The sequence below is a fragment of the Argopecten irradians genome, chromosome 15, assembly GCF_041381155.1.
Source record: "Argopecten irradians isolate NY chromosome 15, Ai_NY, whole genome shotgun sequence".
NCBI lineage: Eukaryota > Metazoa > Mollusca > Bivalvia > Pectinida > Pectinidae > Argopecten > Argopecten irradians.
Window position 1 is genome coordinate 4,640,474 of NC_091148.1, and position 16,894 is coordinate 4,657,367.

Genomic DNA, 16,894 nt, shown 5'->3' on the forward strand with positions numbered 1-16,894 from the left:
GCTACAGATCAATGACACAACAACACAGTAGGTAATGTTCAACAATTCATTAATATGAAGTAGATGAATGAATGAATCATGGAATATTTACAACGGAAGGGCTGACAAAATCCCTAATGTAGACTTAACAGACCTACATTATACCTGCACTGTGCATTACAACCATCCGGCCCAACCCTGTAACTTACAACATAAAAATACCCTGACTACGAAAGTTAACACATGCCTACAGCGGGAGAAGACCACCCAGTCCCCAATAGTACTAATCTATAACATACTGACAATTTGGAGGCATAGGGCCGAAATTTATCTAATGTCCTACATAGTACATATAGTACTAACCTGCTAGAGTAGAGAGAGACGAGTCAGCCAGCTACGTGAAAGCTTCCCGGATTACAAAATGGAGCCGACGATAACAAAACAAACGCACGTTGAACTACATAACGTAAACACAACGGGATTTCAAAAATATGTACGATGTAAGTATTTAAAAATAGAAATCTTTTACATTGGTTACTGTTTAACAATGTTAACAGAACCCAATTTCAAATATTTACAGTCAGTAGTTAAATAACTGTACAATGGGTTATATTCGATGGGATGATACTTTCGCGATTTTGCAAGACATTGATATTGTTTCGATTTCTTTATCATTGAAATTATGTGAAAAATAATATGAAATACTCTCCCGAAGCCTGAATACGAATTGTTGATTTATCAAAATTTGAAAATTGTCTTCCTAGGTAAATCGCAATATTTCAGCCCCTCAAATATAACAAACTATACGGGTGTTGCAGTTTCAAGATAAAAACTGAGTTTATGTGACAGATATAAAACGTGAATGTTGACAATACCATAGGGAAAATATACAGAGACATCACATTAAAGTCACTCTGTGTAACTAATGAAAAGAGTTTTGTTATAACATTTGGGATATAAAGCTCCGATGATGACCATCAAGCTAAGCTTCACGATGGCAACTAAGTGTATACTTTTGTGTTTCACTGTTAACTGGGCGTGTGGAATCACTGATTGGCCATCATGTGGATAGGACAATGATAATGATGATGATATTACTGATGATGATGGTTATGAACGTGTCCCCTTTCAGATCATCCTCGGTACTCCAAAGGTTAATATCAATGCCTGTTATCCACCCCTGAACTATGTCATCACACAGCTGAAAGCCTGTGTGTACGATAACCGATGTGACATTTAGTTTGATGCGGAGAATAACAAAAAAAAATAATAACGGTGCATTGTGTGGATATGGATTTGGGTGTCGTTTCCTCCAATCTTCAAAGCATTACTCGATCTGTAGACCTAAGATTGGTCAAGTATTTTTTAATTATGCCTTCAAAGTCACAAAAAACATTTTCTAGGGGTAGTTAAATGACGGTGAAAGTATACTATCCTATAAAAGTGAAACTATAACTAATGTAGATAATCTGTCATTAAAATTTTGTACACTTAAATTATGCAACATTTAAACTTTTTTTTTAATTTCCTAAACCGGATATCGTTGTCATAACAACCTTACGGTGTTTCCCATCCTTGATACTCCAGAGGTTCCGATCACTTACGATCTCTGCAACCCTGGACTATCTCGTAGTAAAACTGAATGTAGCACAGAGGAAAAAATCTGAACCAATCACAGGCCAGCAAAAAATTATATTTTGATTGGCATCAAAAGACTAAATTACCTGTTCTGTTATGTTGGCACTAGTTTTACTATGATATAGTCCAATGGTGTGGAGATCGTAAATGATCTAAACCCCTGGATTATCCGAGATGGGCGTTTCCATTCTAGCTCCTGAATGGCATTCCCAGCGGTTATTGGTTGAAATCACTTTGTCACTATTCGTTTAAAGTGCACACAGCTTGATATGATATATCACACAGGATGGACTCGTTTGTTCAGTTCCGTTGAGGAAACAGACGTAGTAATTAATATCAACGTTTTTTGACATCAGTATATTCAGTATGCATTAACCTACAAAATGTATCAGTTCATATGTACTATGGATAAATGAAATGCAAAACGTTTTAAGAATAAATATGAAATTTAATTTTCTTCAGTATTTGTTAAGAATTGAATTGTTTCTCACACGAAATACAACAATAAATCACACTAGGATAGCATTTGATACCGTGTTCAACTGGAGATTGCAGAATTGCAACTTTTTGTTTATTGTACCAACATTTAGCAACTGAAGTTGGATACATAATGTTTTTCAAATAAGATAAAAATTACAATAAATCGCCTTTTTGTTAACAACTTTGACTTGTTGAATTTTAAATTGTTTTTGATATACCGTACTGTCGGATATTTTCGCAGGTAGGGTATTTTTGCAATTTCGCGGCACGTTGCTAGGATCGCGAAAACTTGTCCAGCGAAATATTGAAAAATGGTTGAATGATATCTACCCCTAAATCCATATCGCGAACATTTAAAATCGTTTCAATTTAATTTCCTCAGTTTTAGATCAAATCGCGAAAATTTTGGTACGCGAAATAAACCGGCTGTACGGTAACAGATTAGATTGTCGAGATAGAGCTAAATATTATGGGATGTCACCGACTGCAAATCACTTTATTTTCCCGTATATAATGTTTCGCGTGATCGTTATTGTCAACATTCTTGCAACCAAGGGATGTACATGACATACCTGCATTCATGTCTGTATATACGTTTTATTATTATGTATTTGCAAAACATTTCACTTCGCGTTCGAGCTCTCGCAAAATTACGCAAGAATTTGTTTCTCGCGAAAATAAAGTAGTTTGCAGAATAACAGCAGGCTTTGAAAATACTGAACTACAATGTTCAACAATCAATCAATGTTATTGCAGTCCAATATTCATACCTCTGTTATACATAAATGCAGCCTTCGTTGCTGCAATTCTCAACAGGGCTTAAGTATGGAAGGTTGCAATTCCGTATTGTCTATATGATAATATGCTTTCGAACAAGAAACAATCACAAAACTGCAAAGCACATGTATTGCAACCCGATTTCATTTGAAATTAAACCTCTTGAGATTCGTCTAGTCCAGACTTCTAGCCCAGACAATATCATGTTTAACATATTTAGGGATTGCCTTGGTTCTTATTCAACTGTTGATGTTTCTTTATTAATATGTTTATTTTACGTACATTCCTGACACAATGTTGATAACGATAAACTAAGCTAATTTCATCACAGTTTCAGAAGAGAGGACAAACAATTTATATTTGTCCTGATAATTTCTCTTTACCTTTTCCCCAAAGTTTATTCACTGAATGGTAATGGATCAATCAACCGTAATCCCAACACAGGCATGTGCTACATCATGTTATCAACCCAACATTTAAACAAACAGATCTGTTTAATATATATACTTACTATTATATAAAAAGTAAGACGATTGACTGGGATACAGTCTATGCGCTGATTGGCTGAAAGATGGTCTAATTCTGATAGTAGCTTGTTTCAATATATTCGCAATTCCAAAAAAACCCGTACCCTATCAATCTTTGTTGTTGGGATACTTGATCACGAGACAACTTCAATGTCTCATTTAGGAGGTGAGACAAAGTCTAGAAGGCGAAATCACGTAGACGATAAACAAGTAACTGAATCAGTGGTATGGAAATATCATCTTTAAAACCAACAACTTGTTCATGTGTCTGGTCCCATTTCAAATACTTTCTTTACTTTTTCTATTTTGTACCTTTTAAACGTTGTTGCAGTTGGTAAACTGGTTCATAAGTATTTTTTTCCCGTTGGGACCTTATCATTTAAACATGCACATTCTTACATAATGGACCAGTTTAAAATTTGAAAGGCTTTACTTCTATAAAACTAAGGCAGAAACTAGTTGGTATAATTCAGTCCATGCTATGTCTCTACTATCTACGATATATCCTAAAACGAATTCCACACAAAAATATCTTGGTTAACAATATAACATGAAATGCTCATAAATATTCATTTGTGCTTTCTGATCTAGCTTGTAACTTTATAATCATTGCTTTGGTTATAGAACTAAGGTAGAAACTACATGTAGTACTATCGTTCAGTCCATGCTACATCTCTACCAACATCCCAAAACGAATTCTCACGCAAACATATTTTGGTTTGCATTTTAACACGATATAGTCGTGGGTGCTGTCTTTTGTGGCTTGTAATTTTAAGATAATTTAATTTGTTGAAATAGCCGTGGTTAGTTGATGGAACAGTGATAACAATATAGAACACAAAAATAACCACAAAATCAACGAGAGGTTCTTCACAACAACAAAACTTACACACTACCCCATAATTAATCTTACGTTTGACAGATTCCAACAGTAATTTATTTCTAGCTCGAGACTATTCAATTTGAACGTGTGTATACCATTGTTCCTATTAGTGATTGGCTCAAATTCTTATTGCGGCACAATGATGGGAGTTAGCCCTTAATTTGTCAAAAACAGTGTTAAAAATCGGCAAAATTGCATGGTGGTAAGATTGCTTTTTCCGGATTCAATTTCAACCGGAATACAATCTGCATTTAGTTTGTGCTTTAATTGTTTTCTGCAATTCGAACATGACAGTTACATCAATCTCAAATGACGAACTCTAGAAATAAGATATGCCAGTCAGATAGGAATTCTTTTAATAATTCTTTTTTACACATGCATGTACAATTAATTTAAAGTTTTATGGTAAATCATGGCCTTTGTATAAATCCATTCTGTATAATTACAATACCTTATGGTGGAGGTAATACTAACGAGTCTCTAGGAAGGGTATTGATAACCAACATAAAATGAAATCGTATATACATTATGGACCTAGGTATAGAAATTGAACCTCGCCATCGATCCCGACGTCAAACAAATAACAACATTAATTCAGATTCATTTGATGCAGATAAAGAATGATTACAAAGAAAACAATAGACGGCCGACTAATATAATTGGATCTCGTCCAATACATTAGATGTCTATTAAATTACTTCCTTTAGAATATTAATGATATTGGGTGATTATGATGCAGGCAGGTGTCCCTCGATCACCTGTTCACGTGACGTTCGTGATATGAAATAGTGTAATTGCGTAGGCAGTGTAGCAGAACTAGACGGGTCCGCGGCCGGTACAAGTACTAAATATGGCCAGTATCCTGATGTCCTACTATATGCGTTATAATGGTCCGATCACAATCATCATTTCTTGCCAACAATGCTGTCTACAAATTCATTTTGATTTAGAACAAATGTTAGCATACACAATAGGTGAAGGTGAGAGAAAAACAAAAACAATTTAAGGTTCGGAAAGGTTATCCCATTCCAGTTTTACAGCAATTTGTTATCGCTCTCCTGGTCCATTTGGTCTGTTATAATTATATGCCATATCATGTCGTCTTTTGCCCGTCCTGACGACTTGAAAGACTTCTGATTTTAAAGATGTGATGCACAGCGACCTGATATCATATACACATTTTATAAAACGTATTTGGATATTTCAAATGGATGATCTTTGTCTTTTTTCCGGTTTCCATGCGTCTATGTGAACAACACGAATATACAACAGCCTCCCAAAACACACATACATCACAGACACACGCATATGACCTAATTAGTTACCTTATTTACTTCAAAATATGCATAAATATTATCATTAAGGAAAATTTTACACAGGCTTTGCCTGCTATTCAATCAGTTTGGGTTAGCATCTTGTCCATATAATTTGTGGAAACGAAAACAAAACCGCAGCCTCACAACGCACGAACCTCAGACACACAAGACATTGCATGCACGTCTATCTTATAGGTTAATATTAATAAATTCTAATTCAAGAAGATCAGCTATATACAGGCATCTGTGATATAAGTTAAAAATGCTCAACCGCTGACAAATTTTACTTTTCCTCTATCAAAAACAACAGACAATTGAGTAGTTTTCTTCAGTTACAAAAGTTACTTACTTTACACCATTACCACTATTGACAAGTTTGAGCTTCTAATTTTACATCAAGAAAAAATATTAAGAATAATTAATTATATCCCGAAAAAAATCCCATGGTACTTCGTCCTATATGAAATGAACTCATTTCATTGCGCATGCGCCAAAAGCAAAAAAAAAATCATATTATTTATTGTATATACACATGATTAAACACCAGTTACTGCTCAAATGATGAGTGTCATTTATGCTTTGTCGGTAGTGGAGCATCTTTAAGAAAAAAATGTATGTTGTGATTACTGATAATAATTTTTCATTTTTTTAACTCAAATATAGATATGAATTGCAAACTTTTCAATGATGGAAATGGTTTAAAGTAAGTAACTTTCTTAATTGGAGAAAATACTTATTAGTCTGCTCCTGTTTTTAATAGAAAAAAAAAACATTCTTCAGCGGTGGAGCATCTTTAAATAATGAATATCCATTCAGACTTAGTTGTTAGATTGTCGCGCTCAATTATATCCGCCACATTAATGTCTAGTCAGATTAGCTAGCAAAGTGAACAGACAGCAATAATGTCATGTTTGATGTATCGGCCAGTTTGTTGTGTGCCAATCTTGTCCAGTTTGTCAGTTGATTTCCCAGTTGTTCAGTTTTTAAACACACGTGTCTGGATTTATTTCTGTCTCGGCTATTTGGTGATATTTACTGGGCTTCTGCCTGGAGAGGATTCTTTCATTAAAGAACTGGAATTGGTGATAATTTATCGTTAACTGCTGTTTTAGTCATTGTGCAATCAGTGAAACAGATCGTTGTCTTAATAACGATGGGTAATCGGGTTTCCAAGGAAATCTGGAAAAGATTGCAGCTGGTCAGCACGAGGCTTGACGAGTGTTGACAGCCAAAATATTTCACGAGGTAGAGATATCAATAACCTTTTCCATATGCCGGTCGCATGTTTAAGTACTTTCTTCCATCCATACGATTTCATCCAATAGTGACATTTCAGTTGTTTATAAGCATTCTCAGAGCTTTCTGAAACAAGTCTGCGATAACGTAAAAATATCTGTATGCTGCGTGTTGGATGGTGTTAAATCGCACATTTGTGTTCGTCTAAGTAAAATACATAACTTTTTCTGAGGCCAAAACGCTTATAAACAAATATAGTGTTAGTACGTGTGACTCCAAAAATAAATTTCTCTCTTCATGAAACTTAATTGTGATTAATAGTTCGAATAGCTGATTTGGAATCTTAATTGTTTTAATTGTTATAAATGGATTCGTATTCCTGAACCGGCACTAGAACTAACATACTTACAGCAAATATCGTTGACAAGATAGAATACATTTTAAACACTTTAAAATTCCCATTTGTTTTCTAGGACATCCACTTGCACTTTTGCCATTAAATAATATTGGAACAATTTCGTTTTAACATGATTTCCCTAGAGAAGAACACGCACTATTTAATTAAAGGCTGGTATGGTGACACATTTATCCTTTATTTTGATTTATATAAAGAATATCTTATTTTAACTCTTGCCAAATTAGCTTCGATTAAAGAAACGTCTTCCTCGCTCCCATGTGTTAAAACAGATATCTTGATTTGCACCTGGGAGCGAGGATATCGCAGACCCGTGAGGTCTATCAAAAGACATGAATACGCTTTAGTCTGTTTATTCCGTATAAGGAAAGTCCACTAACAACCATATACATGGTCATATAGGTGACTTCCTGACGTCACAGAAACTTCGAAGCAGACTAAATATGATCAAATGACGTCATCGACCAAAAATAGAACTTACAAGGTATTTAGAATAAACTTCCTTGCTTTGTGTAATATTTGAATTTATATCACAAAATCTAAGTAATAATGCTACAATTTGTAATTAACTGCGTCCCAAAAAAAATCCATGTCACTATTCCCTATATGTACAGATTACGCATGAATCAAATGCATGTATTTTGTGCTAGTTAGACACATATATACACGATTAATAATCAGCTATTGTTGAAATGATGGGTATCGTTTATACTCTGTCGGCAATGGAGCATCTTTAAAGTATATTGATGACCATAGCTGTGGGTCACATTTACTCTTCATCCTACTATCATATTTTTTTTAAATATCGTGTTTGTTTTAAATAGAAGAAAAAACAGCAGTGAACGGTCAGTACCTGGACCCGATTCCACAAATATCCCTTTACATAAGAAAACCCATTAACACTAAGTCAACGCTGACTTTAAGTTTAAGATATTCGGGTTGAGATCAAAACATATTTGTTCTTTGCATATACCGATTGTATAACGGCCATCAACTTTCTTATACGATGATAGATATAGAAAAGGGGGTTACATAAATTTGAATATCTTTGAAAAATGTAAGAATTTGGAAAAAAAAAGTTAGATTTGTATGAATGCGTGTGTGATTATTGATTTTATGTCTACATATCGTGTATGTTTTGAAAATCTATCAAATATAAAATAAAAAAATAATAAATAATTGAAATAGCTTCTTCAAACAATTAGAAAATTTTGTTATGTAAGGTATAATACATTGTAATACAAATATCCTACAAATCCTATAAATGTAAAATTATAAGTTAAATAAAACATGAGTCAATATCGGCGTTGCAATATCACGTTTCTGAATATATGCCAACACGCCAAAAGAAAAAGAAAAAAAAAACATCGACACTTATAAAAGTACGTCAATATTACCGTGTAACCCCCGGGATATTACATGTGTTAGATGTTTGCGTGACCAATATGTGTGTCACACTACCACCACTGCAGACGAACTGTAGCAAATTCATCCGCTGTGACGGTTGTATTGATCCTATGTCAGTCTGACAGGGGGAGGTTTTCATCAATCACGACAAAACGTGGATTTCACAGATTCGACATGAACCATTTATTGATTAAATTTTTCAATTACCTAGAAATATTGTCCAGTTAGCAACATGCTTTTCATAACAGGAAGTTGTGATTTTTCAACAGGAAATTGTTACGCGAAGTGAATGTAGGGCGTGGATTTATTGGATAAAATCTGAATCAGTATGTAATAATCTTTTTGCTTTTTATTTTATTGTATCATTAGGCCTAGAGCATAAATGAAAATATTTTATCTAGTACGATATCCGTATGAGTTATAACTAAATGCTTTGTGTATTTTTATATAAGGATTCTAATATCATGTCCTTGGCGAAGTAAATAAAAAAATCTGGGTTTCCTAAATGAACGATGCTCAATCTATAACTTAAATAACACTTTGTAGTTCGGTTAGGTTTTCTGCTATTATGTTTTAGTTAGTTTGTTTGTTTGTTTATATTGTGTATGTGTATTAAAGATCAAATTTTGATAAAAGTGAATTATTCGGGGTACAAATATTGTCCGTCGCTTTTGTAAAAAACAATGCGATTCGCTCTAAACTTTTAAATTTTTAACTCTTTGTCAATCCATATCAGAAATAACACGAAACGTAAAAAGATAAAACATTATGTATATAAAAGTGCAAGGACATACAAAAATGCGAACGTTTGATCCCACCACAAACATTGTATCAGTGAGTTGTAAAGTCTGATAATGAAATGAACATTGTTGCGCATGCCCATCAATAGTACATCTGATATTATCTCATGGAATACGCACGTTCTTTTACGTGACATTCAACCCCTTTGGTACTTGCACCAAAACTGACTGACTATAGATTCAATGAATCACAGAAACAATGACTTTGTGTCATCAAGTCATGAAGTATTTGAATTAAAACTTGTCTTTCCATTTCACGCGTATGCCTCGTATCATCACAGAAAAATCACAGAACATCTATAAAAAAAAAACAACATTAAAAGCAATTAACAAATTTCGAAGCTGTTTGCTATCTTCTTCAATTTTATGATTTTTCTCCAGTTGTGGGAATACTGGCGGAAAAAATGACATTTTTTTAACATTCACAACATTGATCATATAATATGAACATGACTATAGCCGCTTGTACTGCAGACAGTTTGGATTGTTATTTCCGCTGGTGACTTCAAATGTGCTATAGTGTAGTAGTAGGATTTATGATACACATTTTTTAGCTATTTGATGCCTTCCAGTTCATGCATATGGTTGCACATAATGTACTCACGAATTCGGTCAAAACATGAAACGTAGATACAGATTTAGATACCAAGACTAAAATGAACGTTTTCAATGGTTTTACTTGTTTGTCTAGCCTTCACTATTGGTATGGTAGCGGAAATGTATAACAGTTTAGAAAGACATAATTGCATGATGTATTTTTGAAGTTAAGACCTACATGTACTTTATTCCTGAAAGAAAAAAGATAATAATCCTAAAACCCGATATTAGAGTAGCTTAATCAATGTTAACCGTGGAGATTGATTTAGCTGTTTCCAGTGATAGTCAGCTACATAAAACACGCAGTAATTAGAACGATGGTGCTAGACATAAGAAGACCGGCAATATAACTGTTTAAAAGGTGATGATCAATGTAGTATTAACGCTAAGCTAATAGCTTATTATCAATCTCCTATTACATTCCAATTTTGAAAAAAGTAGTACCGGAAAGGCAGTGGGTCTTTAATAACGTTAGCGTTACAATAGTTAGCTATATATTATGTAAACTATCATCACATTATTAATCAAACATTTCATATCTAAATTCTGTTACAGGTTTCTTGCCATTGTCGGCTGTCTCGTCCTAAGTGTCTTGGCAACAGTAGAAGATTTTGATCCGAAATTTTTCACGAAGATAGCACTTTTTCTTGTAAGTATCCATGTCCATAAATCCTGAAGTTACCCTCTTATCTGATTTGCTGATTGTCTGAATATACTTAAGTAGATATTTTATTATAATTTGCATAAAAGGAAAATTGGTAATGACTCTAATTATTTATACAGTTGTAATTACTATCCGATTGGCACTTTCTATCACCAACGATAGATCGATATGTCATGTCATGAATTATTTGATATTGTATTCGATAATTATAATTGTATAATACAAGTCGAGATGACTTTATATCGATAGCCAATTTATGGATGTCAATATGAGTATAAGACGTTATTCGGTCAGTTTGCACAAGATATATTTATATGGATTCATTATTATTTTGGTTTGGTTAATTTTGCTCATTTTGGCCATTTGCTTCAAAACCCCTGTAATTGTCTCTCATCTAATAAGTAAAGAACGAAATATTTCAGAATGATATTTTGCCACGTTACTTTGACCAGATTTTTATCCTTTTTTTAAATTGTTGTTAAACTGTGATGACCGATTGGGCCCTGGAATACAACCGTTGACATTATGTCAATGACTGATGAATATATATGTAATACTAATTTCGAACAAATGTCCACCTTCCTCTATTGGCTGTATATATAAAGCATACTGAACAATAAGAGCAATTATACTTCGCTGTTGATAAGAATGAAATATTGTCATTACCATTGTAATCACTGTCCTAATTACAAACTAATGAGATATAGAATTATTCGAAAGGGGTAATGTCAGATTAAATATGCATGATGCACCTATCGTTGACACTATTTCGAGACTAATTAATGAAACAATGTAATCAGCTTACAGTTGAAGTGACACCTGCCTATGTCATAGTCTCAAATAGAATTGTTACTTGTTTTCGTGTATAAACATATTCGCCATGATTTAATTAAATTGAATCATTTCACTTGTAAATAGCATGCGATGTTCGTTATACGGCTACGTGGCTTCCAGCTTTTTATCACTTTAAAAACAGCAATTGTGGCAAACAGATTTGCCTAGTAGGATCTTCTTAACTAAATTTTAGGTTTATGAATCACATTCAGTGTGAATATTATCTGATAAAAAGACATCATTGCTTCTTGTTTATGAAGTGAGTTTGAGGATGTAATGCTGACTTGTAGCTTTTTGATGATAATGCTTTTGTGATTTTTTTAATTTTAAATTTCTTAAAGGATTTATGCTTGAAATGGCTTTATTAGCACGTGTAGAAACCTCTCCTTGCCGCGCGCGACATGAATAACCTGTAAGCCGTCGATATCGAGGTCAAATGTTCTGACCACCCGATTATGCATATTTTCTAGCTCTAAACCGTGTGACGTCATAATAGTCCGTGGCTTATAGCTGTACTATAACTGATGTGCTATCACTTATAGTGACGTAGTCACAGGAAAAGCCGATCAACGATTTTTTTATGATTACTTTTGAGTGAAGTTAATCGTATAATAACTTTGGCTCGAATGTAAATAACTAAAAGAGTGAAGTTCGATGTTTCACATACTCTAATTTATGCTCTAATAGCAGGTATCTTCGTGTAATTATGAAAGAAAATCCGCACAGAAATAAAAGTTTCGGATTTTTTTTTGTCGAGGAGTTCAACAACGAATAAGCTTTAATTAGATATTTTCCTGTAGTCTGTATCTTTGATACATTGTGAATTGCAAAGTTTGTGACTGTAAAATGAAATTTTACGTAAAAAGTTAAGAAATCCTTGATTAAAGCATCGAAGATATGATGTTTGACGTACGTACACACCGATGATTGATCATTACAAACATTTTGTTGTGTGTTGCTAACCGAATAAATTGAGATACATTTTTATTACAATACCGTAATACGTTTCAACATGTGGTAGAAAGAATTTATTTTTGATATTTTAAAAGATCAAAATATTGAAATATTAAGCAAAACAAATCATTTTTTTAGACAGTGCGGTCGCTTTCAATTCTTTTAATCTATATACGATATACGAATAGATACACCGATATGTAATACCTGGAACAGGATGTTGTTTACCTGTACACAACGCCATTCATCGAACTCACCTGTAATTACCTGGCCGCGGGCAATTTGCTATTTGGTGGAGTATATCGGGTATTTGGTATTGTCTTACTGTCAATCAGGTTAGAACATCCGTTAATTGGATTGTGATTTGAATTAGGGAATGCTTTAGGTTTTTTATTGTCACCCCCATTATTAAAATGAAGATGTAAAAGCAAATGGAAATACAATATTCCTGATCATACCTAGGAAAATGTATTACACACACACACACACACACACACACATATATATATATATATATATATATATATATGTCGTACCAAGGATTTATAAGTGAGATATACGTCCTTGGTCGTACATAGGTAAAACAATAATGGAAGTTGACTTATTCAGAAACAAAAATGGTTCTAAGAACTATTTCAATTAAGGTTTAATCTTAAAAATTATTCCAGTCAAGTACTGTAATAACGGAATCGTGGCATATAGCAATCTTCCGCAATTTCTTAGGTATTAGTAAGAATTCTAAGTATGTAATTTCACCGTTTCGAATCTGCATGTATAGTCATACAAGAAGGGTTACAGCATTACCACACTAAATATACCTATTTAAATATCACTAAGCATGTTCATATACATTTTGTATCACGCTATTTAAATCTCGGTATGATATACAAAAGGATCGACAATGAATAGGCTGTTTTAAGAATTTAGTATAATTTTGAAATAATCTGCACTTATACTGTAATTTAAAAACATATATCAGAAATATCAATGATTTATTTCTGCTTTTTAGTTAACGTTATGGATGAAGTTTCTAAGGCAAAAATATAGATACATATATTGTTTTTCGGTTTAAGTTCGTATCGTTACTCCAATATAACATAACTGAAAACCGTCCACATTTTATTTTAATTAAAAAACTGTGCCGTCTTTGCATCGTTATGGCAGAAGTTTGAAATAAAAACACGCATTCTAGATATATTCATGCTTATTTTTGTAATTTTACTCGTAAAAATATAGTGTTACATTATACTGTTTTTATTACACAGAAATTTACATAATATGCTATCTAAATCACAATCCAGACTGATCTGAACATCATTTTGATACATCTATCAAATTGGACTGATTAACCATTTACTCGAAAAACTCAAATTGTAGTTCTAACGTATATGTATATATGTGCTGTATAGATGTATAGTACTAGGCTTACCTTGTGTAGCCGCGGACTACTCTGACATCACAAGACCACGTGACCGCCTAGTTCATTATCTCTGAACTGTAGTCGACACTACCCGTAAATCACGACCAAAACCAACCGATAACGCTAAAAGCTAGACGATTCGTTGAGTGGGACATGATTTTTCATTCATCTACAGCAATATCCTGACGTATTACAAAAAAAAAAAAAAAAAAAAAATGGCTGCACAAATCCTTTAACAAAATAAATCGATACATAACATTTCATAATAACTGAAATCAACACTTAGTGGAATAAACATTGTTGAAATACACATCTCACCTCTTCTCAATCTGATTTAAATACAGATCCTTATTTTCAACCAGTTTCATATATTATCTGACACCATCCCATAGGGGGTCACAATGCAATGACCTTAAGAAATGACACATGGTTTATTTCGAATTTCTTGATGGAGACGCAATTTAAGTTTGCAGAACTGTCCTGTACTCAGTCATTTCGTACAAAAAAACATAGCATAGCTCTAATGCATATTCTTTCTGTGACGAAGTGTCGTTTTAGTACATATAGCTCAGTTGTAAAAAAGCTTTAAACTAACGTACAGCAAGTATAAACCGACCAGAACCCATATATAGTTGAGATATCGCTAATTCGACTGAAGTCGAGAGAATGATATGTTCAACTATTAACATTTCCTGATCTATCTAAAAGAATCATATTCCATGGATTTAATTTTACCTTCTCAGTATTATCACGCGAAATCGTCCACGTACCCCAGAAATGACACACATTTTGTATGTATTGTCTCTACAGGAACCATTCCTTCTTGTCTGGCTAATGGTGGAGTACGGCATACGCGTATGGGCAGCTGGCTGCCGCTCCAGGTATCAGGGATGGTCCGGACGCCTTAGATTCATGCGGAGACCCCTCTGTATTATAGGTAAGCTCCATGTTATTCTTCGGTTACTGACTTGAATTGATTTTTATATTATAAAGCTATCACACAATACTCAGGGTGTACTCGAAATTAATGCAGAACACACTCTGATTTTTATTTTATAGCTTCATAACATTAAAAACATGATTACTATACATACCATTTCAATTGAGACTGTTGTCAAAGACTTTAAATATTTAATTCCGTTAAATCATTACTCCATCGTATCAGCCAATCAGAAGCGATGTTACAAACGACAATGTTATTTTGTTCATTATTACATTATGAGATAAAAAATATAAGAGCTTAGGCCAATGAAAATGCTCATTTAATGCAATATTGAATTGATCATGTTTCAGATATGGTAATCATCGGTGCCTCAATTATTGTACTCTCTCTGGGTATCGCCAGTCCAATGTTTGCTGCTTCACCTCTCAGGGGACTCCGGTTTTTCCAGATTCTGCGCATGGCCCGGATGGACAGACGGGGCGGCTCCTGGAAGTTGTTAGGGTCCGTTGTCTGGGCTCATAGGCAGGTACATTGTTGTCCAGCTTACCTCATCCGTATATCTTAATTAGAGTTACCTCCCTTTCTATGTTTGCTATGTAAGAGTTACTTCCTTTGAACCTATACTACCATAGACTTGATTGCCTTAGTAACAATTATCTCCGCTAGGCTGCGCTTTTATAATAATATTTATTTATTTTGACTAATATATGTCAGGGCCAATATTTTTGTCAATATATGTACCTGATGATTTCTGATTGGTCAGTTTAATTAACAAATCGTTGGCTTCATTTTGGACACGTGATTTCCTCGTGTTTACAATAGGAACGAGGTGGACATGGAGTTTCGGAATTATTTAGAAGCTTACAATATTGCAGCGCTATTTGGACAAATAAGATTTAAAGATATCTAGCCACTTTTGTAAATTAAAGTTTCATAACTGAAACAGTGGTGGATGAACAGGAACACACCCAAACTTCTGGTAAGAAAAAGAAGAAAAAAAACCTTAAAGTATGATTGTCCAAATTTCGTAACTAACTGTACAGAATGTTAAGTTTTTTTCCACCAATAGATAACTGATATCGTTCTCAATTTACAATTGTATAGCAGACATAGGTCAGCGATTCAAAAAAGTGTTTCTTTTTTTTCTCCCTGAAAATATGCATACGCCTTTTTGAGAAGACCGTTGCAAATATTAGCCAATCAAATTGGCAAAAAGACATATCGTGTTTTTGGAGTAAAGCGGGGATTTAAAAAAAAACCTACAGTAATCCAGTCTACACATTAATAATGCGTTGGAAACCTATATACGCTGTTAATGCCTTCTATCTGTCTGTATTGCTGTTGACACCTAGTTCAACACGGTCTTATGTTGACGGTTAAACACCCTGGTATAGCCTTCACTGGTTACGTGTGGTACCGAATCTGTCATGGAACATGGAAGAGCAGAAGAATATAAGTCGAGTACCGTAATTTCCTGCGTATTTCCCGCGGGCTATACGGTTTTTTATCAGAAGATTTCTAATGCAGGCTATTTGCCGATTCGGGTTATATATGAAAACTGTTAAAACTTTGAAAAATATGCTATCAATACCGTGTATGTTATTTCAAATATACATGTAACCCTCTCACAGGAAATAACGGTATGTTTATTTGAAAGTAATTTAAACAGAATATCAAATGCCATTGCTGCTGTCCACGATTTTGGATTTGAGATACAAGATGTCAATTCAAATGAGCAAATATCGTCTAGTAATATTCATTCCGCAAATAATTTAGCAGAATATACCATACTTTCTTAGCTAACCTTATAACCGATGAATGCATTGGTGATTGAATAAACATTTACTTTTTTTATTTCTCTTTGTTCATACTTTTCCAAATTGGCCGCCTGTTATCGTATTCATTCGTTCATTCATTTGTAATTTAATTTCATATTTTACACTCATTTCTATTGGTTAGATCTTTGAGTTTTTTTTCCATCGACCGAAACAATTGTGCGTGAAGTATTATGACGTCATTTATAC

At 33.7% G+C, this 16,894-nt stretch overlaps 1 protein-coding gene and 1 long non-coding RNA gene across 4 annotated transcripts in view; one reads left to right on the forward strand and one right to left on the reverse strand.

Moving 5' to 3' along the window:
* The window catches only part of LOC138309169 (uncharacterized), a 28,956-nt gene extending 28,572 nt beyond the window's left edge, over nucleotides 1-384 (reverse strand). For both annotated transcript variants that reach the window (XR_011206207.1, XR_011206206.1), the window contains exon 1: nucleotides 343-384. This is a non-coding gene — a long non-coding RNA (uncharacterized lncRNA). The remainder of the gene's footprint in view (nucleotides 1-342) is intronic.
* Nucleotides 1-16,894, forward strand: part of LOC138309166 (potassium voltage-gated channel subfamily KQT member 1-like) — a 126,599-nt gene that overhangs the window by 89,771 nt on the left and 19,934 nt on the right. For both annotated transcript variants that reach the window (XM_069250325.1, XM_069250326.1), the window contains exons 2-4: nucleotides 10,611-10,704; nucleotides 14,738-14,864; nucleotides 15,221-15,396. In XM_069250325.1, the coding sequence (XP_069106426.1) occupies nucleotides 10,611-10,704; nucleotides 14,738-14,864; nucleotides 15,221-15,396 (397 nt within the window). The remainder of the gene's footprint in view (nucleotides 1-10,610; nucleotides 10,705-14,737; nucleotides 14,865-15,220; nucleotides 15,397-16,894) is intronic.